General features: G+C 34.1%; 1 protein-coding gene across 1 annotated transcript in view; it reads left to right on the top strand.

Annotated features, from left to right (window-relative positions):
* RIMS1 (regulating synaptic membrane exocytosis 1) overlaps positions 1-27054 on the top strand; it is a 160091-nt gene that overhangs the window by 51281 nt on the left and 81756 nt on the right. Inside the window, exons 14-22 of the mRNA XM_053972461.1 lie at positions 2160-2319; positions 2817-2942; positions 6899-6961; positions 10342-10419; positions 10763-10876; positions 11341-11430; positions 16845-16928; positions 20846-20923; positions 23062-23133. Coding sequence (XP_053828436.1) covers positions 2160-2319; positions 2817-2942; positions 6899-6961; positions 10342-10419; positions 10763-10876; positions 11341-11430; positions 16845-16928; positions 20846-20923; positions 23062-23133 — 865 coding nt within the window. The remainder of the gene's footprint in view (positions 1-2159; positions 2320-2816; positions 2943-6898; positions 6962-10341; positions 10420-10762; positions 10877-11340; positions 11431-16844; positions 16929-20845; positions 20924-23061; positions 23134-27054) is intronic.

Below are 27054 nucleotides of genomic sequence, written 5' to 3'. Positions count from 1 at the left end.
ATGTAATTATACCATCCTCATTTATTAGTAGTACCTTGCAGTGATATACCTATCCTTTTTTTAATCAGCTCTTACATATGTTCATAAAAGTTTATATCAACAGCTGAAAGTAACTTTAATTTGAAGCTCAGGTTTAACAAAAATGATTTGGACAGGGTTTTTGTGGTATGCTGACATTCGTTTACATGAGGAAAATATTCTTTTAAGTCTCTCAACCTCTGGATATATGAGAGATGCTCAAGCCTCTTATGTAAGTTTGTGATCCTGAGCTGTTCTTACACCAGTCACTCTGTGTCTGTGTTGTACTGCCCAGTACTCCATAAGGGTCAGTGAAAGTTTTAATAAAATCTGAACATGTTTTGAGACCAATCTGTTTAAGCAAAGCTTCAGTAACTTCTTTAATTAAAAGCAAAGCCAATAAAACCTGATATACAGTTGGCAGTATTCCCAGTGCTATTTTTAACACGCTGCACTGCTTATTCTATGGGTAACTCTTCAGAGCAGTTTATTTTTCTGTCACATGTAACCTGTATAAATGTATTTGCCTTCCCTCTGCAGCAGCAGGGTGACATCAATACATTACCTTTTCCTTGTCTGTATTGTCTTTAAGAAAAAATAATATAATTTTGGTATCAAACATTTGCTAGATCCATTTTCATCATCCATCCTGCATTCATTTCCTGTCACACCTGACAGTTTCCCATGAGCAACTGAGAAACTTCTGCATAAATTACCATCAGCTTGGTTGCTGCTATCATGCTGGTCCATGCAAAATTTTTCTCTGTTCACCCTGAAGAGCACAGAGCCTTTGTATTTGAGGATATGAGGAAATGTTGCTGTCACTGGCATGGTCACTGAAGGTATGGGTGTGATGTGACCAGTATGACAATTCTTGAATTAATACTTGGGATAAGAATGAATTACTGTCTCTGTTCTGTAAGCTTTGTGTACACACACTGCTTAAGTTTCAGGTATTGTTCCCGAGATAGCTTGGCTGTGCAAAGTATATAATATAAAATCATCTTTCTATACTAGAATTCTGAGTTTACAGGATAATCCTATGTGCAGGTTTTTTAGGGAGACTAGAAATGCTCTAGAAATATATTTTAAATTTAAATTTATATTTCATTTTTCTAAACCTAAGTTGCATGTGTTTTTGTAGAATTGCCTAAAAATTTAAAAGACATTTAGGATTCCTTTGGTTTTTTAGGTGAACAATATCATACATTACAGTAACTTTAATTCTAGACAAATTTAGAGAAGAAGAAAAATTATTATTTTGATACCTAAGCAAGAATTTATGAAGTGATTAAAGGATAATTTAAGGGATGACTTTCTATATTATTAAGGGATTTTTGTAATCTCATTTAAATGTCTGGAAATTAGCAAGTGAAGTCTGAGCAGATCTCCTTAGGTTCTTTTGGAAAGATAACAGGTACCTTTTGAAAACTGTTGTCTTACTGAGCTTCATTGTCTGTTTTAGTATGGGAGCCAAAATGTATAACAAGGCAAAGAGTGTGCTACACACAGAAAGGCACAACAATGTTGAAATATTGAAAATATGCTAACATTCTACTGGTTTTTTTTTTTAATCCTATTTAAAAATACTGTGAGAAATTTTGCCGCCTAATCACAGTATTTGGAAAAAATATTCTGCACAATATTCGATACAATATACTCTAAATCCTGCTAGTTTTTCTAGTAGGTGGCTTTGGCCAAGTTCAGTAGGAGAATATCTTTAACTGAAGCAAGAGGCAGAAAGATGCTTTATATATGAGCAGCCCTGTGTGAGTCTGTGCTGTTGTATGCAAGCATGCTTTCTCCATTTTTCAGATGAGGTAAACCTGCGCTGTTTAGATTCCTTTCCAATATTTTCTTATAGACACAAAATACCCAGAATATTCTTCCCCAAGTAAGAAAACTGCTCCACATCTTCCAGTACATCAAGAAGTCTCATTTTTTCAGTCTCTGTACATGTAGACATTTAAAGGTAATGCTAGTGATTTATTGTGCATGATACATCGGGATGTACAACAGCTGAATGATGACCTGAAAGTTGTGTAAGCATTTGGATAGCTACTCCTGGAAGACTAGCCATCTGAATTCTTTTTAAAGGCAGACCTTTATTCTCTAATTGCCTTTTGTTCCCCTCTTGCCAGTAGGTTATAGGTCTAGTACTAGAGAAAGTAAATCCACAACGCTAACTGTGCCAGAACAGCAAAGAACAACAACACATCATCGTTCACGTTCTGTGTCTCCTCACCGTGGTGACGATCAGGGCAGGCCCCGTTCACGTTTACCAAATGTGCCATTACAGAGGTAGGCATCACAAACGAAACTCAACGTGCTTGCTTTCACAGTTGTATAACTGTTTGTGTCATTATTAACTTCTCTCTTGTTCAGGACTTTTTCACAACTTAAAAGATTGTTTTTTCTATCTAAATTTTTTTAGTGCAGTATTTGAACTTGATATATGCTTTTATTATTCACTCAAGAGCACTCATGGGATGAATCTTAACTTTGTAAGACTTACCTCCTTTTAATCATACTTTCTCTGTGACTCATCATCTCTGTACCATAACTAGTACATAGGTTTGGAATTTTTTTTTCAGTCAGTGGCCAGATCATGTATGAAGCCACTTAAGAATATTTGTAGGATAATAATGGCATGTATAAACTGCATAATTTTTAGTGGCATTCTTTCAGAAATCATGTGTTAATAATTTATGATTAAAAACTTCCTTCAAACAATTTGTACTGTGATCCATTGTTATTAATGAGACAATGAGATTATCATACATATTTCTGCTTTTCAGGAGTTTAGATGAAATTCATCAGATGAGAAGATCACGTTCTCCAACTAGACACCATGATGCCTCCAGAACTCCAGTTGATTACAGATCCAGAGAGATGGATAGTCAGTATTTGTCTGATCAAGAAAGGTACATTGTCAGCCTGAACATGGAAAAAAGTTTAGGAGCGTTGTTGGTTTGCCTAATTTTCAGATTTTCATTAGAAATGTGACTGATAGCAATGGGGAAGGGAAAGAATTCATCACAACTGATGGATCTAGTGCCACTGTTAAATTATCTATACCTTTTGTTTTGGTAAAACTGTGTACTGGGTTGACAGCAGATATCTAGACAAATGATTCTTTTCTGTTTTTCCTAGATATTCTACTTCTTTTTCCCAAATGAAGCCCACAGATTTTTGCTAGAAAGCCATGCATCTTCATGTATGCCCTAGCTCTTCTTGTAATACTAGAATTTACCAGTTGTGCTAGCCAGCAAAATAGCAGACATTAATTCCTCCTAGCTGGGAGTTGGATGCATGTTGGTTTGGATGCATATGTTTATAAATTTTGGACACCTACGGGTGCAGTCTCCCAGCATGTTACGTAACATTCTGGTGATCTTTGTACGTTACCCAGGCATAGCAAGGATAGTTGCAGTACCAGTTGTAGTGTGCAAAAATTTCCAGTCTTAGATGTGCGACACACACACATCTCTCCCTGGAATACACGGAGTAGCTACACTCAAGGAATGCTTGGCCTCCCCTTGTAGACACTGTTTCAGGTGTCTATATTCTGATGAAATTGAAGAAATTAGAACTTCTTTTTAGTTTATACTGCAAAAAAAGCTTAGAAAGGTATTTCAGCTCAGCAGTTGTGAAAAATAATGATGAAAGTCACATAGATTATCAATCTTTATGGGATATTGTTTACTTTAAAAAAATCATATAGCTAGGCTATAATAGCAAGCTTATTACTCAGATCAGATCAATTGTCATAGTAATGTCTTAGATTTTTTTTTCTTGTCAGTAAGTAAGTACTTTTAGAACTAAGTATAACAAAATCTTTCCCTCTAATCCAGTAAGTACATTTTGTAGTGACATGAAAACATGTAAACATTAAACCATAAAAAAAATGCTTGTGGAAATCTTTGGCCAGATTTGAAGCAACAGAAAAACTGAATGGCTCTTGCAGTTAAGCTAGTTCAGTTTTGTATATGATCTTGCCTGTTTTGCCTTTGTAACACAGAATGGTAACATAGGTGTGGGAATTACTGAGTTGTCTCGTACATTTAAAAATTCAAACAGGCAAGAAGTGTGTACAGAATTGACTAAGTTGGATTTTTGTACAGAATTTTCCATCAGAAGTGAATTAAAATTGTTTTTAAATATAGTAGTCAGATTTGTAGTTAGGCTAATTCAAGTAATGTCCACTTGTTATAATTTTTTCTGTAATTATTTATTTTGGGCAGTGATATATTCAAAAGATTCCTGAAAATATTTATTGAATTGATTTCTTATTCATCAGATTTGAAGAGAAAAAGGCTTTAAAAAGTAGCTTTTGTCAGTATAACTATAGACAGCTGTCTAGAAATTTCTCTTTTAGTAAAGCTTCAAACCTGAACATAACTGGTGATATATGCATGGATTATAGCTGGAGAGGAGCTGGGTTTACACTGAGCCTTTTTCAGGGATGAGCAATGGGCTACTGGATTTGTTCAGAGTCTTCAGTTCTTTTCAGTGTTCACAAAACTTTTTTGGAAGTTTAAAGATCAGACATGAAGGATGTAGGTGGCTTATTTGCAGGATTTAAAGATGGGTCCATGTACCTAGTGTCCTTCAATAATAATCTTGTATGCAGTGGTCTCCTTTTCCCCATTTTCCTTTTCATCTTTTCCTCCAGATTTCAGCAGTTGTGAAGTCTGTTTAATTCTGGCAGGTTTTGCCAGCTTTCAGTACAAAAGAATAGCATCATATGAAAGATCCAAACCAGGTTTTGTTGAGAAAGATCCTCTGTCACAGCCAAGAATTAAAAAACCCCAACTTCATTAAATATTACGGATTAGTATCAAGAGTAGTGTAGATATTATGTGTTGTGCATTTACTGAACCCCTCACCCAAACACATAGATATCTAATGTAAACTTGGCTTGAAAGCTGAGGAATTACCCAATAATTTCATGCCAGAAATTACAGCTGCTGATTAGTTTCAATAATTTTTTTCAATGATCTGTTAATGGTTCAAAATCAAGATTAAATAATCATATAGGTCTTTGTAAAAATAGTTACTATCACTCTCTTACAGAAGCATCTGTTGCAATAAGTTTCCAGTGGAACTTATTTGTCCACTTCAACAGTTTTATATATATTTATATATATATATATATATATATATATATGAATATATATAAACTGTTAGGAAAAGCTCTTTATTAGGAAATCATTGCAGAATTTTCAAGAGCATGGCATTTTTCTTTTTCTTTTTTTTTTTTTGTGTTTCTTCTATTCCTAAGTAAAATCTGTTAATTATGAGTATAGAAAACATTTGTTTGAGAATAGTAATCTCTACTTTAAATGTCTCCCAAAACAGACTTAATTTATCAGAGAACTGCATATTCTCACAATATTGGTAATCTTCTTGATGGATTTTTTTTTTTAACTAGAAGATTTCAGGGTGGATTTGTTATTTTATATCATTTTTCAGGATGACTTTTTTATTAAAGTGTTTGCTTTGGGCCAATTACAATAGATACTCTTTGGCTAAGGAAAGGTAAATATTAACAGAGTACCCAATGATTTAATGTGGACTTTGCATCTACTTTGCAACTCTAAAGAAAATAGTAACTTAATCCATAGTTGTTTGCAATTTGGAAACACGCATATAAATTCTGTCAGTCCTCTGAGCTTATGAATAGAAATTTGGCTTAGAAAGAAAATTTTAAAATTCAGTTCAACTCTAGTACATATTGCTGCATCAAGCTAGTGGCTCCAGATGTAATTGAATCTTAAATGACTCACAAGCTATTATTTCAAGCTGCCCTGTTTGGAATTTTAGGTAAATAATGCCTATAGTGTTTCAATGAAATGCATCATTTTATAATGACATGAAGTGTGAAACACGTTGAACAACTGCTGCTTTATCTGTTTTGTAATATTTTCTCTCTTTTTTTTTTTTTTTTGCCATAGTACTTCATGGGATTCCCCGCTTCTTTTAAAATTAGCATGTTTCCATGAAGCTTACCTTTAATTTCATATTTACAATGATCAGAGTTTTGGAGCTTGGTCTTTCTGATTGTGTTAAAGTGCATAAAACTGCAGGCTTAATTCAAGGGATATTTCATATCATAGTCATATTTACCATAGGCAAAAATATGCATTAATTTTACCATCTTGCTGGCTGTAGTATGTGTTTGCTTACAGTATAATAAAAATAGAAGGCTGATTTTCCTCAATTTGAAAGAATAAGAAGCAAAAAGTCTGATGGCTGATTAGCTTTTTTGTTTGTTTCTATAGGATTGTCATTACAAAAACCTTTTAAAAGCTGTGAGTCAGAATTTATGTTTGGCCAAACACAATATTTCAAATGGACATATATTCACCCTTTAGGGTGACTGGTTATTCTTCCCATAAACCAACCTGCATTAAATCATTATCAAACCTTCACTGCTTTTACATGTATGATTTTGCAGCTTAGGAAGCCACAAAACCCAACACAAAACAAACAGGCATCTTTCTTTTTTTTTTTTTTTTTTTTTTTCCTAAAGCAGTTCTCCATTAATTAGTTCATGAGACAGGAGGTTATTAGAAAACTGTAGCCATTCTATGTTATTTGTTTCATCATGAAGGGCTCTGAAAAAGTAATTCTGAATTTAAAAGAAAAATATCACAGAAGGAGGTGCCACACTAAAATGAACTTGTTGAAAATGTAGCTATTACATGCATTTTTTGACTCATATTTTTTGAGACGTGCAGTCTTATCAGACTATCTATCTGGGTGAATGCTTCTCATTTCTTTTTATGTTTTCATTTGCTTATCATTGGCATAACCCATGTCATCTAATGCTTCATAACTATATCTGTTTCACTCACCACCCATCCTGTCTGTGCAGTGAGCTTCTTATGCTGCCCAGAGCAAAGCGAGGAAGAAGTGCAGAGTGCCTACATACCATCAGGTAAATCCAGGAGTGTGGGAATCATGAACACATCTGGTTAGTTGTGCGTACCTTTGTGTGCCCAACGTTTTTTCCATGGTGGTGTTTAGTCCCAGTATGTAAAGAACTTCCAAGTACATTGTGATCCAGATGTCAGTTGTTCTTTTCTGTCTGTTTTTAATTTAGATTCCGATGTCTGTGTCTGTTTTTGAGCCTCAGTAGTAAGGATTAAAGGAGTTGAAGAAACTTTGGTTTTGCAGTTGTATTTTGTGGTAGATTTTCTGTCTAGTCACAAAAGTCCTGATCTCCCAGTGCATGTCAGCATTGTAATAATTTCAGACATTGTTTTTTTAGTTGGTTTTGTTTTCTTTTATTTGCATTTTTATGTTTATATAACAGCCATGCACAATTAAACAATCTTTGCTTGTTGTGACACCTAATCTCATGCTGATTTAGTCACTTGCAGAGGAATAAATACTGATGTACAAGGACTTACTGGAAGTCCCAGATTTGAGGGGTTTTGTATTACTTGGTTTTACATCTAAAAATTGTTCTATATATTGGATCCACATGTAAACTTGTAGTTTGGGCCCATCTTCAGTCTTCATTAATCTCCAGTTCCAAAGCTAGGAGTTCCCTGTCTTACCACTTTCCAGTGTTGTGAAACTAAACCGGACTGAAATATCTTTATCTAAAAAATCAAAGTCTGCTCCCCCACCTTTTTTTTTTCACCATGTCTGTTAACTGTGTTAAAAATCCATGACGTCGTGTAGAACATCTTTCATTTACAATAAGTAAAAATGTAGGTTGAACTTAAAGTAGTTAACCATTCAACTAATTCAACCAGGTAGTTCTCCTTTGTCCCTTCAGGATCTGGGTGTTGATGAGAGTTTTGTGTCCATGCTAAATGTTTGAAATCACCAAATGTTAAACCATATTGTTTAGTGCTATTATTCATTTATTTAATTTAGGATTTTCTCTTACAAAGTACTGTCTATTCTTTTAAATGTCTTGGCTTGCTTTAATTTTCATCATCAAGTTTGAAGCAGTATTGAAGATGCTGTGATGGGGTTTTCTTATAAAGCAGAGTAGTATAAAAACTAAAATAATAAATATGTAAGCTTTCAAAAAAATCTGCATCAGTGAAGCTGTTAAATTAAGTTTTTATTATCAGTAGAAATATTTCATTCTTGTACTTCAGCTAAAAAGGCTTTTCCCTCAAGATTTTAATTTTAGGGTTTAATAATTTATTTAACTTCTTGCTATTTTTTGCCTGTTTATTGTCAGATAATAGCAATGTTTCCTGCCTCTTTCCCATGTCCTTTTGCTCCATCTTCTGTAGCTTCATCCTCTTCCTGCCCCCAGCCCTGTGCTTTCTCCTTTCCCTCTTAAAGATTACAATTGTTATTATAATTTTTCAATGGCATTGCTTAAAGTCTCAATTAATTAAGTAAATACAGCATTATAAACTTCTGGTGCACTTTGCCCAACAGTTTTACAAATCTACCAAACCAGTCTGGTCACAGCAAAAAGTTGTGCACAACTTTTTGCAAGTTGTGTCCTTTTTGCAAGGACAGCAATAGAGAGGTAATAGCTACACTGAATTCAGAGCCTACAGCACTTCCTTGCCTTTTTCTTTATTCCATTTATTGTTACAGTATTTTTGTGATCAAAAAACCCAAAAAATTCACCCTTAAAAAGTAATAGTAGTGGTACACTATAAAGCAGGATGGTACTTATAATAATGTATTGAAGATGAATATAAAAGCAAAAGATGACAATAGATTGAGTCTTTTAAATTTAACTCTTGAGGCTTATACACCCCAGTTCCAAATAATACCCTGAGACTGGCAATACACATTCTCAAAAGAATAGTTTTGAAAACAGTTTCAGCAAAAATTTGTTCTATGCCATCTTCTGTCCTTTCTTATTTCTAGTGACCCAACATTTATTCGTGTTAGAAATTTTATAAGGCTTTATCTTTGTTTTCTAGGCAGCTTGCTGAACAATGGTTTAATTAGTCCTTGAGACAGCTTCAGCTGGGAAAGAAATGTTAATGGTTTCATGTTAAATGAAATAAATTTGGTAGTCCAAGCTACAAAGTTAAGATATATGGTGAATTTAATGCACCAGTTGGGAATACTAGTCCTAGCTGTCCATCCTGTTGCTCTGTATGCGATTATTAATGAATAGAAATGGTGAAAAGGTGTGTACCTATGCTATAGATCATGGATTGCCACATTCCATGTCTTAGACCACCCCTGCTTTGGTACTATCTGCTCATTTGCCAGGATTGGCCTGATGACAGCCATTCCTTTATTCCTTCTGTGCAATGTTGCAGTGACCTCTGATAGAGAATTCACCAGTAGTGACCACTAAACCCATACAAGAAGGGTCAAAGCTCCTCTGTTAAATCCTTTAGGGTTTTACAAACACTGATACTTCCAGGCAGAGAGTTGATTCATCTGTCTGTGATACAGCCAGGTTTCTAATGTCAATCCTGCTGTGTTTTGGTCCAAGGCTTAACAGGAATCAAGTGTCCTATCAGGACAGACTGCTGCAAAACCTCAAGCCTGCTGGTTCTTCTTCTAGCAGTTCCATAGTTGTGCCCTAGTAGGGTATGTGGAAAATTGTTAGAATGTTGTTACTAACCCTTAACCATTAAATGGCCATAATTCCCATTCAGCAGCCACTGTCTGCCTTTAAATTTCTTTCTTGTTCAATGGATACAGCTGGCTGACAAAATAAACATTTCCTTCTCTAAAATCTATTATGATATTAGATGGTTGTCATGTGACATCTTAGTGCGGCTGATGTAGTAATTCTCCTAGGTTTTTTAATTAGGTTATAATTAACATCATTTTATTACTGGTAAATTTTGAAGCTGGTACACCACTTCCAAAAGACTTATACATTCAAAAAAGCTAGTTGCTAATACATCCGTAATTAAATTTTTGATACTATATATCCCTGTTTTAGTGAGACTTTCATGCTTAGCTACTGAAAAAAAAAAAAATCTCTGCAGGTCTAAGTAAGGTATCACTAAGAAAAATAAAGAGTAAATTTAATATCAACTTAAAACAGTGTATTTTAATTAAAAGTATTTATAAATGGAATATATATTATTTCCATTTCAAGGAAACATTTAAGCTGTACTAGCATTGGCATAAGTTCATGCACTTTATTAAGAAAAGGGTTAATACAAAATGTTTCCCCAGATAGCTGTCGCAGTACTTGAGAAAAACATAGATGAGATATCTACTCCTACAACTATGCAATATATTAGAATATTATGCATTTATTTTATGTTCTGGTCAGTCTTGGCTTGCCTTTACCTGTCTTTTTATTTCTGGCATGTTTTTATGTTGTCCTGTGTTCTTTTCTGACCCACCACATTCCAGAAGTTCTGTTAGGCACTATAAAACATTACCACCCAAGATGCCTTTACTAGAAAATGGTACTCATTGGAACCTATACAGGTAAGAAGTGTTTAGAGTCCCCTTTAAATAGTTAGCTTCTTTTTAAAAAATGAATTGACTTCCCTTGTTAAAGAAAAAAACCCAAAATGTTTCATATATTTTTGTGACTGAGAGATAAGGGATAAAATCCTAAATTAACTTAATCTAGTTATTTAAATTAACACCTATGTTACAAAAAAAAACCAAACCTAAACCAAACTACTTTGTATTAGTTGGAGTTGTTTTCACTGTTAAAATTATATGTTGCACGTTTTTCTCTATTGCATTCTTTTGTTTATGTATGAGATTTCTGTTACATGTTAAATTTATTTTCATTTTGTTTAAATAATTTTAATTTGCAAAGCTCAACTCTTCCTGCATGTGCTAAGACCAAACCCGTGATTAGACAGGATATTTCACTCCTTCATGATTGCCTTAATTTACGAATATCGAAATTTGGAGATGATCTACTGGTTAGGTAAGACACTGAGGATTAATCCCCCCACTTGTTTGGTATCTAATATGGATTTTGCAGAATAAATGAGCTTCACTGTAAAGGGATTTCACATGACATATAGTGGATCACATTCTTTTATGTTGGTTTAAAACTTACTGCTGTTAATAAGGATATAACTTTTATTGTTTGGTATTTTTCATTCCACTTTTCTTACAAGTGGATGCTGTTCTGTCTCATTCAGTTTTAAACATTTCAATGATATTTGCAAAAAATTTCTCGCAGCCTTTTGTTTGCTTTTGTTTTCTAAACAAATCTTGACACTGTCATCCAGTCAATCCTTTTACGTTTTCCTTAATTAAATCATTGTGATTCTACATTTTCTGTAAAGAGAGCATTATTTTATGAGTTAATATCTAACATTGTATTCCTTTCTTTGTTTTCTTTTTCTTTCTCTTCTACCATTGGATGCAATGCACTGGCACTAGTGAACTGCAGCCCTCCCTTGACAGGGCTAGGAGTGCTAGTACCAACTGCTTGAGACCAGATACTAGTTTGCATTCACCAGAACGAGAAAGGTATAAAATAAAAACTTATGAATTTCTTGTCATCTGTGCTGGTGATCTTTATAAGTTTTGTTTTTCTTCATATGAGTATTCCACATTCTTGTACATTCTTGTCTGCTTTGGTATTTGTAGACATTTTTGCTCCTATATTCATGTATGTCATGTAAATTGTGTGTTGGAGTTTATGACTGCTTCTGGCTACTTCCTTTGTTTTAGTTCAAGCTGATGTTCATTGTTTACAAAAGTCCTCAGTATGCTGATAATAGCATTGCAGTGTTAAGTATTTTGAAACTACCACTTGGTTGTGAATCTTCATCATCATTTGCTAAAAAGCATTACATCTGTTTTTTGCTTGTTCTGTGGACTGCTAATAAAGCGGTGGCATAAATTAGAAAGTACAACAAAGCTCACATTTCAAACCAGAACTGTATCAATACTGATATATTTTTTACAGAACAGCCAAACATCATTGCTTTCTTTAATCTGCTGCATCTGCTTTTGCAAGGTGGATAACTGCATTAAGGTTTTTCTTGCTCTGATATTATCTTAAGGTTCACATAAGTCTTAAGACATGTTTACAATTTAGATGAAATAGTATTGTGTCACATACATTGTGCAGCCATGTTATGGATGCTTTCTGTACTTTCACAATTACAAGAGCTTGATTCAAAATTTTAGGTGAATCAAATACTAATGGCATGAAAAAGGTGATTCCACAAGAGAACTTTTCATCACTACCCATGTTTTTGGCTAAGAATGATACCACTTTAGAGTGAGATTTTAGGCTCAATGAGGGCCATAATAGGCTCCCTTTGAGTGGGAATAGGACAGAATTACATTTTAGTCTGTCCAGTACATATTTAATTAGTATGGAAGTTAATAGTGCTTTTTTTAGTTGATCCACAGTGTGGTGGTTGTAACAGTTGTGTTATTTTCTTTATTGTGGGGCAGGATGTCTGAAGAAAGGCACTAAGAATGTACTTTCCTCTCTGAGACAGGGTTTCACTTGAGTATTTTGCTTGTCATTTCCCTTTCCTTTCTCCCCAATTACTGCTGTTCCTTCATTGGAACAGTGCTTTTTCTTAAGTTATGCTCTTGTTGTAGAGAAGTGACTAATGTTCTGCTGAGGTATCTCTGATGGATCTACAGTAGTTTATTTCTTTTTAGGTCTGAGCTCAAGACATTGCAGATAATATGCATATGGTTATTAAAAAACAAAAAAAAATTAATTGATGTAGAGCCACTCAGAATGAAATACAGATATTTTTTCTAGATCTTTTTAAAAAATATTGTAACATATTAATGACTGAGTGTGTACATACATACAGCTGCTTTCATCTACAAGCAGTTACTTAATGTAATTGCACATAAACGTGAGCAGTGTTTTCTGTACTTACTTCAAGATGCCACCCATCAAGTTGAATATTCAATGAAACATTAACTGGTAATTATAAACGATCTTGTAAAATTTTATATTCAAAGCTGTATCTGTCCTGATGTGAAGTAGTTCTATTATGCTGTTAGAATTCATGTCCAGCAGCCTCTGTCCACTGGGCACTGTGCAGAATCTGCATCATTTTGCATGAGCAGAAGGACATATATAAATGAAAGTGTTTAGTCTGTATTAATGCCCTCTGTTGCTACTAAACATGTGGTTTTGCCAAATCATCAGTGGGCCTGATCCAGAAAAAAATTGCCCATCACTGTGAAAGTTTTTCTTAGCTTTTAGAAGTCCTAAATAGGAGATTTTGACTTAGTATCCTTCACAGAGCAGAAAAGCTCTTGTTAAGGAAATTGATATTCAATTTTTTTCTTGATAATTTCATTGAAAATAATAACGTATGTGTGGCTTTGGCAGAGGATTTATTTTCCTTTCTTGTGACATAGGATATTTTCCTATAATATCCTATGACATAGGATATTTTCCTATGTAGCCCAAATTTTGGAGGAGGATGTTTTATTTAATATATAAACACCTTCAAATGAATCTTTTTGTTTTGGGGAACATAAATTTTAGATGATTTAATTCTCCTCTGTTGAATGTGGAATCTGCTTACACTTGAACATGAATTTAGTCATCAGTTGCATGAGGGGATAGAAGAACATGCATGAAGAACACAGAATTTAGTTCAGGGTCTGTAGAAAGCATTTTGGTTCTGTGCTGGAGAAGATGAGAACAAAAGATTTAAAATACAGTAAGACAAGTTCACCTTAAGCAGTAGGAAATCTCTCTGGGAAACTAATTATAATGAAACACTGAACACAATAAAAATTACAATGTACAATATGGAAAAGGTTGTTTCATTACTGGAGACTTAGAGGAGGTGAGACACATCTCAGGTCTAGAATTGTCCCATCAAAGAGAAGCACTCTAAAGTTTTATCTACAGCACTTTATCAGTATATTTGAGAGACGTGTGTTGAAGACGTTGTTAGTTGTTTTCATGTTGTTTCTTCTTCCTTCTTCCCTCCCCGAATGACAGCATTGTAGATATTGTTTAAAAGTCTAGACTTTTATGCCTCTAAATACAGACTTTTAAATATACCTTTGTATATTTTCTTTAACAAAATTAGGAATATACTTACCTATGGAAAATTAATTCTAATTATTCCCCCTATCCTTTTGACTCAGAGTGTATGAATTAGATTCTATTTGAGAACAAGAGCTAAAATAAAACACATTTTAAGAAAATGGTAGTGTTATAACAGATGAACAGTAAAGCCCTATTTCTCTCTGTCACTGATTTGCTGGAAACAGTTTTGGTCCTTGAACTTTATACAATGTCATTCATGTCATTTGGAATGGTCAGAGTAGTTACTGGTTTTTAAGACACTGCTTTGCCAGTAGAAGTCATTCTATTGACTCGCTTATACCAGCAGAAAACTACTTTCAGCTGTGTATATGAATTTGTGATATGAAAGTCTAGCTAGTTTCAGGGTAGCAGAACCAAAACAACAGTGAGGACAGAACTCCTTTTCTCCTCCTGTAAGTTCCATCATTTGACCAAGTAATGTCCATATAACCTGACTGGCAAAGTAACCTTGCCTTGACACAGCCCTGCTAAAGTTTTTTGCTACATAGACTGTTTTGTACAGAGTTTAATCCTTCATATACTTCTCTTTTGCACAGTATACTCTAGTACATTCAAAAATATCGATCCCCTACTAATACCTCTATGCAGTTGCACCATGCCTGCCTTTTTTTTTTTCTCTTCCCACCATCTACCCTCTATTTATTCCAAGATGCTTTGGTAATTTGTTTGTTTTTTTGTTTTCCAAAATGATTCTGTGGTTGAAGTTCCTTTGATGATCTACAAGGCATCTTTAAGTTTATAATATGTCCTCTATTGCCACTGAAAATGTTTTTCCTGCTACTATTTCATTATGCTTTGGGTTTTTTCATTATTATCCTTTTCACTGTGTCTCAAAATTTATGTTTTTTTTTTTTCCTTGTAAATTGGGTGCTATTTCTTTAGAATGGAGAAATTTCTTTTCAACACCCAGTCTCTGCTCAGGAGAACACTTAGACATGAAGTTCAAGGGCAGACTGAACTAATTTAGGAATGGTTTCTCATCATAATAGCATGTTCCCTTAAGATTGCAGTCAGTGATAGTTAATAATATGTAGTGTGGCTATTATTTACCCTCTAAATTTCTGTTGTTGCAAGCAGTTGTATGTATGTTAGCACGAGAACAGTTGCACTGATTGGTATTTCTGGTATGCTTTTGGCCTGAGACATCACTTAGTGGAGGTCTGAGCAAATAAAACTGAGGAGCACAGCCCAGGGATTAGGTCATGTACAAGGGCCAGGAAACCTGCAGCCCCACAGCTGTGTTAGATTTGTTCTGAGGTGCTTCACTGGAGTGGGAATCAAACCAGGATGTTTGCCATCAGCTGGCCACTACTATCTGAACAAGAGAAAAAGCTCAGCAGTTACCTGTTACCTAATCATAAACAGATACCAGGGAGGCTGATCCAATTAAAGCTTGTCCTGATTTCATGTTGATTTTTATATTGCATGCCCTTAACAGTTATGTCGAATACCCCCATTTCCATTTAAAAGCATTGTGCATTTAAAAGAATGTGCAGTGAAATAACTGTTTACATTAGGTCTGTGCCATGCTGTCTTTCTGGTTCTTTCCAACCATGTAAAGAAATAGGAAGTTACGTGTTGGTGTCGTACTGTGGCTCACAGTCATTCAGCATTCAATGAAAGGGAGCATGTTCTGAAAATTCCTACTGAATTACCTAGTTAATTCTATCAAATGCTCTTTAATATCTGTAGTGGATATCAGCATATTAAGGGCTTTGACTGAATGCACTGATGCATTAACATTTTCTTTAACTCTTGCTTTGGAGAGAAAAAGAAACTAACAACCTATTTGCTCTTAAAACATCTGAAAGATTTACCTAACTGTTCAAATAATGCTCATGTCCCTGAAACCTTTGTTATTTGCATGTTCCATAAATCAAACCCTTTTCCTTATTATATGGACTGGAAGAATGCCTCAGAAAGGGAAATATTAGATACTTGTGCTGAGTTTATGCAAACGTTTTGCTATTGTTTTGGTATTGTAGATTGTTATTCATACACTTATTGCATTACAAACACATGACATCCCAAAAAATATAAGCATCAGTCTATAATATAGTATATGTAATTCTGAATTGAATTTGCTTTTTCAAGAAACAAAATCTCATAATGCACCAGTTTTCATTCTCAATTCAGGTCCTTTTTGTTGACTGTGGTTGTGTAACATAATGTACTGGTATGTACTGCAGGGATAAAGAGAAATGAACAGAAGAGGATGCTGGCTGCACACACTTTCAGTGCACATTTTCAAATGATAAAAAATGATCCCAGCACTTGTACACAAATGTGTGTAGCTTAGTTTTATTTAAATAATTTACCTGTATTCTTTCACTGCATTCCAGAAAAGGGTGGCTTTATGCCCTAGAACTTTTATCATAATTAATAGTCCTATATTTTTACTGAGATTACGTTTTTCCATGTAAATAGCTAGGAGAGATGGGATTAGCAAAATACCAAGATAATGACGATCATGTGGTCTTTAAAAGTCTTTTCTAGTTTGGAATTGCAGCTTCCTACACAAATGACAAGCTTTTAGGTAGTCTAGCATTTGAGACTATTTGAAAACTTAATGGTATAGCATATAGAAGATTTATATTGATCTAAATTCTGCATCTTTGGGCACACCTCCTCTTCATTTCAGATGTGATGTTTCTGCATTAAGCAGCCTTAAGTAAAGTATATTTGGGTATTAGAAAGCTGTTAGAAAAAAATAATTAAATTACACACTTTCATTACTTTTTGGGGTATTTTTCCAGTCCCAAATCCCATATATTTAATTTTACCACAAACTAAATACTGTATTTTTTTCCTGTTTTATTGAACGGGCAAACAGGGGTAGATGGTCCCCCTCCCTAGAGAGGAGACGACCTACTAGTCCCAGGATTCATATCCAGCATGCATCTCCGGAGGATGACAGGTACTAGTCAACTCCTCCCAGTTGAAAAATGGCTTACTGCATCTTGCAGTCTCAGAGGAGTACACTGAAATTTAGAAGTGTGCATTTAGATGGAGACTTACAACCTCCAGAAGCCCAAAATAAAACAGCAGTTTAGATATCATCTCTGCATTTCGTTGAACTGTTATAAAGCACAGAAGGATGAACATCTTTTCAAATTTTCTGTTTGTCTGAATAGTCACAAGACACAAAATATGATGTCTGATACAACAGCACATCATCTGTGTTAATGTTCTTTAGTCTGTTTTTACCTGCTTCTGTAAATGGTGCTGCTGCTTTTACTGTGGTGCTTTATAATGTGATAAATACTTGTCCTGGAGCATATTCTTGTGTATATGTTTGTTTTCATTGCTTTTGATTTTCCTTTTTTTCAACAAACTGTTCCTAATGGGAAAAAACCCCACAGGCTGATATGTTGGAGGTCTCATTAACACTTTCTAGTTGATGTATGTAAAAATTGGCACTGTCTGTAAATTCTGTCCAAATCAGGATGGCCTCCATGGAGCAGGTTTCCTAATAAGGTAGGTTTTAATTAAGAACATCAGGCCTCTAAATTAATTTTTATGCTGAATATCACCTATGATTAATAGAAGCACCTTTGTTTTTTACTTCTCACGAGCTTTCTAATCACATGAGTTTTGGTATCCCATTGCTTTGGCAGCAGTAATCTTTTCTTTGTTATTTTATTTCCAGATAAATCTGGCCTTATTTTAAGCAGACATTGTAATTTATATTTAAGTGCAATTTCAAAATTTTTCTTACAGTATTTTGTGTTGCAGGAAGTGACAGGACACAAATTAATGTAAATGCAGATTAATGTAAATAATTTGTACATGAACTTATGAAGTTACATTTAAAACTGTAAGACTGAAATACCAGTGGTGCCAGTCCTGACCTGCTAAAGTCTACCCAAAAATACTGATATTTGTACTGTGATTTATCTTGTTTGCTTGATACTGGAAATATTCCACTCATATCAGGTGGGAAGAGTGTAACTGTGTGTGTGTAGCATTTGCTTTTTTAAATTTGACTTAAACAGCATTATAAATTACAAAATTAAAGTAGTGAAACATCATTTCAAAGCTGTCCTCCCTTACAGATACTGCATTTCTAGAAATTTTGCCAATACATCCCTTTGATGGGACAGCTATTAAGAGTTTAGAAATGTACTTTATATCTTTTAGGCATTTTTAAGTAATTTTGGTTCTCATTTTTTGAGTCAATGGAAAGATTGCCTTTGACTTCAGAGTATCAGACTTGAAAAAATCAGTGAAATAAGGTTTTCATCTAAGTACTGCCATTCTCAATGCCAAATAGTAAACCTTTTTACATCAGCTAAAATTTTGTGGAGAAAGGCTGAAATCCTCTAATGCCCACAAGCAAACATTTCACAGTGAAACATCTGTAGGATACGGAATCTTTAATGAGAAGGTTTTTTGAGATGGATAAACAGGAGTCTAATTTTCTATGTGAAATCAGTGCCTTCTTGTGTTTGTAAGTCTTGCATGCAATCTGGTCACCAAATCCAGTCAGGCACTGATGAACACAGAAGGAATTTAAGCTAACCTCAATGCTGATGAGTGTTTGCAGCCTGTAAGTTCCAGGATTTTCTCCGACATTAAGAGAAGTTCTGAGAACACTGAGTTTTTTGCATATCTGTAGAGAGAGCACCAGTGAGGAAATCAAAGGTGCTTTACCTTTGTTCTCTACTCTGTAAGCTTACATTTGATTAATCCACATAGTTATTGCAGTGGGCCAGAACTACTCAGTTCAATAATTAAAGTTTTTTTTAAGATATACTTGTGTCAGTTTGACAATTGAAGTAGTGGCTGTTGGGGAATGACTGATGGATCAACAGGGATAACAAACTAACTGCTTATCACAGTTTTTGAATTATATTTCACAGATTAATTGACTTTGACAGACTTCCTCTTACTCTTCATTTGAGTACAGTACAGATTTATATTACAAATGGGTCCAATTTGCATATAGAGTGGAATCAAGACCTATTTCTGAATACATTTCTTAAATCTATGACTTATACATTATTTCTGATTTTGATAAATTAATTTTTTGCAACATTGTATTTATTTCTAATTGTTATTAACATAAGTTGTGATAAAAGTTTTGGCAAGATTGTTCTTATGGAATTTGCTCACTTGCCATATCAGGAAGAAGTGACCCTTTGATACAATGATTAAATGAAGACACGAGTTATGTATTATTTCAGTGTTAAAAATTTGCAAATGTTTGCTTAGTATCATGCATTTCTGGGAGATATTTTAAAGGATAGTTTTTCTGTTGAATTGGATAGCATAACTCCTTTAAAGTTTTTTGGTTTTTCTATTAGAAATTAGGAAGTTTAAATGTCTATTGTCTACAGTGTAGACAGATGGGTATCTGAAGATCTGTGAAATTGTAAGTGATGATAAAAACAAGGTGAATGAAAGCTGAGCATTTAATGGTAGGTGAAATTTTTTTTTCAGACTGTTCATTTGGAAAAATTCGCATACAATATCAGCATATAACCAAGTCTGGATAAAATAAGCCTTAAAAAAAGGAATTCTCATATATATTCATTTAAGAAAAATAGTTTTTGTCAGTCATGTGTAAGAATGCTTGTCCCAGAGTCACCTGAAGCCAGCTGCAGAGCAAGTGCCCTCCTGGTACTTGCAGGTACCGTGCAGATCCAGCCTTTAATTAAGAAAACTTCAGTAAAACTCAGGAAGTATTGAACATGACATTCCTGGTGGCTTCAAGGCTACATATCACTGCAAACCACTGAGGGCTCCTCTACAAGACAGTAATAAATCATTTAAAAATACTGGACGCTGAATTGTATAACAATATTATGTTTTCATTTCAGAAGTAGTAATTTTTAATTTCAGTAGGAATACTGTCAAATTTCTGTGTGTAGATTTGTTAACACAGATCTGGTAGATACACTGAGGCACATAGAACTTTGGAACATGAACTGTAAATAGCTTGTCTGTATATAAAACAATATGTAGTGCTTACCTAAATATGATATTGTTCAATGATTTGGTGTGACAGTTGGAAGATTTATGATCTTAGAGAGAAATTTTAGCTATTCCTGACCCTAATGGGTATAGATGCAAATATATTACAAAACTTAGGTTATTAGTGGACCACAAATTTTGCTGAGTTTTCTCATTAAAGTTCAAATTTGATATTTGAAAAAAAAAAGTTTCATACATGGATCTTATAATAGATTTTGTTAAAAATTAATAATAAACAAGATGATAATATTTTTGGCAGATTGAAAGCTGTGAACAAATTCTGTGGCTTCAGCAGAAATTAAAATCCCATAGAAATTCAGAATTATTCCTATATACTTTTTATTTTTAAAAAATCTGGGTCAGTTATTCTACTTTGCTCTTGAATAACTGAAAATTGTTACTGTAGCAGACTGTGTGGCAATAGAACATGAAAGTTTCATCAAAATGCATGAAATTAGGAAATTTACTTGCATTTTCACAATTTCACAATATAATGACAAAATATGCATCTTCTTAAGCAAAGAGGTTTTTTATATGTTTATATATTCTCAAGAAGGATAATAACACCTATTAAATAACAGTGCTGCCATTCAGCATGTAGAGCATAGTGGTTTTTAAAAATACTTAAGAGGCTTTCATTCTATACTTCATTACATTTTAGACTGTTGATCTTACATCTCAAATTTTATAGCGTTTGGAATAGGAAAATGAGAAATACAGCTTTTTTCAATAGATAGTGACTGAATGCTTTTTGTTTATATATTTGACTGCATGTCTCCACCTTCACTGCATGTGACCATCTCTCTGTTTCTGCTCATTTCATCCAAATTCACATCCATGTTTCCAAATATTGTGAAGAACAAGGACGCTGGAGTCTTGCATTCCAAAACAGGACAGTGTAGACCACCTAAGTGCTAAACCTGGAGCAGCACAGAGGTATCCTTATTTACTCAAATCATAGATCAAAGTAAATGAGGTATTGCTTATCGTATATTCTTCATGTGCTCTGCATATTTCACACATTTTCTGGGTTTTTTTTCCCCTGGTTTTATGTACAAGTACATAGGTGCATGTATCATTCATGGATAATATTTTTTTTTTCTCCTATGAAGTACATTTAGGGAGTAAATCGGAGCATGTTGGGTTAATTGGAAATGTATACAGCATCATCTTAGCCATAGGGAGGAAACAAAAGAGAAACTGATTTTAAATAATTTCTGGTATGTGCTGCTCTCAAGGACAGCCCTGAGAGCAGAGAAATAAGTGTACTCAGCTCATTAGTGCTGTGTATTGTCACAGCAAAGCACATCCTGCTCTTGGCTTTTCCATCTGACTGAAACCACTCACTATGAGCTCTCTTTCTCCATTGTATGCAATGTCACAATCTTGGCAAGCAACATAAGGAGTAAGAGAAAAATAAGCCCCAAACAGAACCAACTAAACAGAAAATTAAGAGGGTGACATAATTGGAATGCTGCTGGACACAGTGGATATAGCCATAACTTTTAGAACTTTGCTAACTGTCGGTTTTAAGTAAAGCTGCAGCATTTAATATGTGTATTTTCCTCTGTATCCACTTTGTATTTGTCCTGGTAAAGAAAAAAATCGAAAAACAATGAGAATATACAAGAAAAAAAAATAGATTGAGGGCAAAAGGGATTTCTGTTTTTAATCTGACATACTATTTTTTGTGAGAAAATACATTTTTTTAAATTCTGAAAGCATCAGGTAATGACATCTGCTCATGCAGAAAGTATTTTGTCTTTTGCTGCAGTGTTTTCTTTCTTGTGGAATCTACTGCATCACAAGAAAATGCTCATCAAATATTGCAGTGGGTAAAAATAATGAAAAACCACTATAATTACGTTCTTTGGGCATAGTTTGGTGTCACAGTTGTTTAGGTCTCTTCCATTTCAGGCACTGGATTACTCTTTATAACCACAAAGGTTTAAAAGGAAAACATACCATACCATATTATTTTTGTCTCTCTGTTTTGCCCACAGTAATTTATATAGCCTAATATATGACATTGACTGTAACATTGCAAGATCTTGCATGTAATTAACGTTTGTCAGCATTTTGGTCTATGATTGACTAATCATCACTCCCTGGTTTTACCACTCCTGAAACACTGTATACACTTTTTCTTCTTAAAAATAATACATATTGATGATTTTCTGAGTTTTAAAGTGGTAAATTTAATTTTGCAAATACTAACATTACCATGGATAATACAGAAAATTTTGGAACACAAGACTTGCAGAGATTTACATATTATATTTATAGTCCTGGGTAATAATGGTGAAATGTGGCTTTGCCTTGGTTCTTATATGTATAGACTCCTATTACTCTTCTTTGTTCTTATTTAATATCAAAGTGAGTGCTTAGATTGTCTGAGGTAACTAGTGCTTCATTACCTAAATGTCAGATGAATTCTGCAAAAGCTTTGTGAAGGAGTTAAATAATTTCCAACTTACTTATATTGACTAGGAAGAAAATAGAGTTGGTTTAATCTGTTTCTAAAAACTTTAAAAGGTAATAGAATTATATTTTTGAAAAAACAATTTTTTATTAATATAGTGACAGCCTTTTTTAAATCTGATATCATGCAGTATTGGTTTTGATTTGAAATTCAGATTTAAAAGCAATTTTTAGATCTATTTAAACCTTCAAGTAGTACTTTCTGGTTCTTTCTGCAAGTTTTTTCTTCCTGCTGTCTACTCTGAACTTGTTTCTCATGCTGTTAAGAGAGGCCTTTTAGGGCTATGAGGAGTCATTGTTTCTAGTCAAATGCAGGCTGTGAAGTGGAAGCTAGTTGCTGGCTCAGTCAGGATTAATGTTTTCTTCCCTGGTTTGGTACCTCACAAGCTGCACACCATGAGCCTCAATCAAACCTAATTAATGCAATGTCTCTTAAACCTAGACTTCACCAGCCTGTTTATGATGATAGTTGTCACTTTCTCATCTGTCAATCGTTTCTTTTATTACCTTTATAATACATGAATAAATAATCTTCATATTTCTGTATTCTTTTTCTTCTTTGTTTATTTCTTTTCTGACATGTCATTTCACAGGCAGTCCAGAAAAGTGGAAAGATATAGCAGCCAAAAACAAGCTAGGAAAGGCCCTGCAGCTGAAACAGAAAGGTAGGAGTGTTGTTTGATGTGTATGCATCTCTTATTATCAGTCCAATTCCAGATTTTTGGATATCCCTCTAATACAACTTTCTTAGAACATCTGTGACAAAAAGCTTCCTTGCCATAATTTACAGTATTATATATTTTGTATCTGGATTATTGACACTTTGTTGCAGACATGTGGAATGTTTCTGGCATTCTCCGTCATTGCAGATAAGCTCAATGACAAAGACTAGATAGTGCTTTTCTGCACTTTAACATTGATTCTTTTTCCAAAAAAATCCTCATTTACATTAACTTTGAGGATGAAAAACCGCGATGGATTATATAAAAAGATAGACAGCTATAACAGATAAATAACTCAAAATGTCTCTGATCAAATGAATTTCACTTTAATATATAACAAATTTAAGTTACACATTTAAATCGATAATTTCATAAAATTAATATAAAGACTGGAACTTTATTAATTGAATTTTTCTGAATTTGTATTGTCATTATATCTTCTATACTTTGATGTTACAGTAGTATGGGGTTACATGTTCAAAATCCTAAGAAAAGTAGAAAAAATAGAAAAATAGAAAAAATAGAAAAAATAAAGATCTAGAAAAAGTGGAATAGAAAATATTAATAGAAATATATTAATAAAATATAATAGAAAGACAGAAACAATAAAGATATAAATGTAGAAAAAATAAAGATATATACTGAATAATAAGTACATCTAGTTAAGTTTTAAACCCTGTATATTGTATGCATTTTAAACCCTGCATATTTAAACTCCCAGTGAGGAGGGAGGAGATCCTGCCTTTGCCAGAAATTGATTTATGGTATTTTGATTCACAGAGGTGGAATATACATCTGTTCACATTGTGAGAGCTTTAAAACTTCCATGAACAACACAGACATCTCTATTTTCAGTGAAAATGCACATTATGTAGCAAAACTTAAGCACTTTTTTTTAGTTTTACTGCTTCTAGTCCCAGATAATTGTTCCTGATCCAAAAGCAATGGCTACATTTTCCTTGAGTCAGATGACTCTGTTGTCACAACAACCCAGGTGCTTTTTCAATTTGAGTCAGAGAGATTACTTAAATGATGACTGAAATCCTTGATATGATTGCATCAGGGACTTTTGTGCCATGGAGATTACTAAATCCTTTTATTTTTACCACTGTTTTTTCTGACTTCTGAAAAGTAACTGATGTCCAAGAGGTTTGTCTTTTTGTGATTCAGCAATAAACCCAGGGAACAAGAACATAGGGAAACACAAATTGTACTGCTTCCTTTTAAATCTCCTGTTGTAGGCTTCTGTTTCCATAAAGTGATTCACTAGCATTAGATGTGAGACAAAAATGTTTCAGTAAGTCTGAATTCTGTAGTTTGGTTCATCCATCATAGATGCAATATTCCACTAATGCCAGAAAGTTTTGATAATAGGACAGGCAATGAATTTTCCTGTCAAATATAACTTGAGACTATTTCTTCTTCAAATATTCATTTTTCTCTTACAATTGGGCTTTATTTTGCTATTTGCAAATCCTGTCTACTATTAGTTAAGCAGATTATTAGAATAGCCTGTTAGCATGCTGTCAGCTTCTCTGTAAGGCATTTCAACATGCTATGTAAGATTAATTTTTCCGTGTAGTGTGATAGCTTAGGAAATATATATAAAAGAGAGAAAGACAGCCTTTTGAAGATAGTTTTTAAAGCCTAGAAGTTTTCCTAATTCAATGAGATAAACCTTCTAGATAGGATTCAGTAAACTGTTCTGAAGGAGTAAAATTGATTACGCAAAAATAATTTTCTGTTCTTGTATGAATGAACAAAAATTTGTCCATCCCAATTCTAAAATGTTTTCTTTCAACCCTAACCCTAGAATTACCAGGGTTGGGATGAAATTACTAAATATATGTAATAAATATGAATTACTGTCATATTTTAGGATGCATACAGTCTTGATCTGTATTTTCTATATTTGGCATAGGACACCATTCCAGGGGTGAGCTGGATTGGTGACCCTCTCTTATTCTGAGTTTTTCTTTATAATTTCTTAGGTAGCAGCATGCTACTCGGGCGTGTCTGAGGCAGTCTGAAGTGAAAGGAATGTGAGTTTTCTTGTGTACTGGCAGAGCTGGAACCTGTGGCATTCCCCTGTAGGCCACTGCCAGCTGAATTAATACATTTGCTGCTTGCAGTGTCTCCTTCCTCTGTGCAGAACCAGGAGATACACATGTACATGCCCTTTGCAGTCTCATTGCTCACCAGGTAGCATTTTTTTCCCAAATTCCTTTTCTCTCTCTTCTTCTTATCTCACTTCTCTCTCATCTTCCCCCTAGCTTTTGTCTTCCATACTTGTTCCATGTTCCTTTTTGTCTCAATCTTCTATTCAGCCATTTGCAGGCTTCTTCCTGCAAGCAGCAGATTTTCTCCTAGGGCAGCAATTCCTTAGTGCCATGCTAGTTATTCTTCAATTGCCTTTTGTCTCTCTTTTTATTTGCACCCCAAGAGGCATATTAATCTCATTGTAATACCCCAGCTAATGCAAACCTTAAGCCTGATTTGTCTTCATTTGAGTTAAGCAGATCCTCTATCTTTTTCTTGGAAAGGGGGCATGTCTGTAAAAAGAGTATTACAGGAGAAGGAGATAAGTTTCTGGGTTGCAGGTTAAGTCCTGTCCAGTTCTGTAATCGCAGGACAGACTTCCCGTGTTTCACTGGGCTCTCAGCTAAATTCCTGGATATGGATATATATATATTTTTTTTTTTTTTTTTTTTTTGCATAGTAAAAGCAAACAAGAACTTTCTGGCACAGAGTAAGGTCCATATTTACCTTATGGATGTTACGATGTTTAGACATCTGATAGATGCTTAAAACCTGATTATGTGCAATAGCTGGCATGGATTACTTTTGTAGTCAGCATGGAGAAACAGAAATTTTTAGAACTCAGGTCATCTTTGTTATTGTAAGCATCTTTCAGAATCAGGAAATTTAGTATGTGTGAGAATATTATGGTTATCACTAGGGAAAGCCAGGAGTTAGGTGAAGAAATGTTAGGATTTAAGAGAGAGAATACAAGCTCAAGCAACAGAATTGGGTTTTTTTGCATTGTGGCTGGTCTTCCACAGGGACTGTTACTTATGAAATTATTTTGAATCCAAACCTGTTTGTTATCTTTGATAGGCATCCTTGTGTTATTTCATATATAGGGGCTTTTTTAGGATTACTTCTTAGTGTATGATAGTCATATGAACCAGATAGTTCCTTGGATACCTTGACTGTGTCTTGTGGGGAAGTTGTGCTGGGTGTTTGAAGGGAGATTTCATAAGTCAGCAAAAATTTAAAAAAACAAACAAACAAACCAAACAAAAACAAACAAACAAAAACCCCCAAAAACCAAACAAAAACCCCCAAAACAAACAAACAAACAAAAACCAACCCCAACACATCGCCCCACAATGAAACGATGGCACAAGAATTGAAATTTCTGATATAATTTCTGATACAGTAGTTCCATTCACAAAAGACTGCCCTGTTGGAAAGCCAAACAAGAGTAAAAAGGCACAGTTAGAATATTTTGGCACTCTACAAACTTGAAATGCTTCAGGTTATCTTGTAGTGTATGGAGTTATGGAACTAGCAATAATTATGCTCTATTATACTGACATAATCAATCATTTTACTGCATAATATGTTATACTTTCATTAGAGTTCCTTTAGAACTATGTTTCTATTTTAGTACTTACAGGTGCTTAAATAGATTTTCTATTTCAAACTGTAAAGGGAACTAAGGGAATCACAGGTGTGCTTCCATATTGTCCTTTTTTTTAGGTCACTAACTGAAATGCAGTTAATATTTTTAATAAAAAGAAAAGGTATGTTTTAGAAACAGAAATGCTTTTGTGGTAAACCCAGGTATTCATAGCCTCC

The sequence above is a fragment of the Vidua macroura genome, chromosome 3 (assembly GCF_024509145.1).
Source record: "Vidua macroura isolate BioBank_ID:100142 chromosome 3, ASM2450914v1, whole genome shotgun sequence".
Taxonomy (NCBI): domain Eukaryota; kingdom Metazoa; phylum Chordata; class Aves; order Passeriformes; family Viduidae; genus Vidua; species Vidua macroura.
This window is presented reverse-complemented; position numbering and strand designations above follow the sequence as displayed.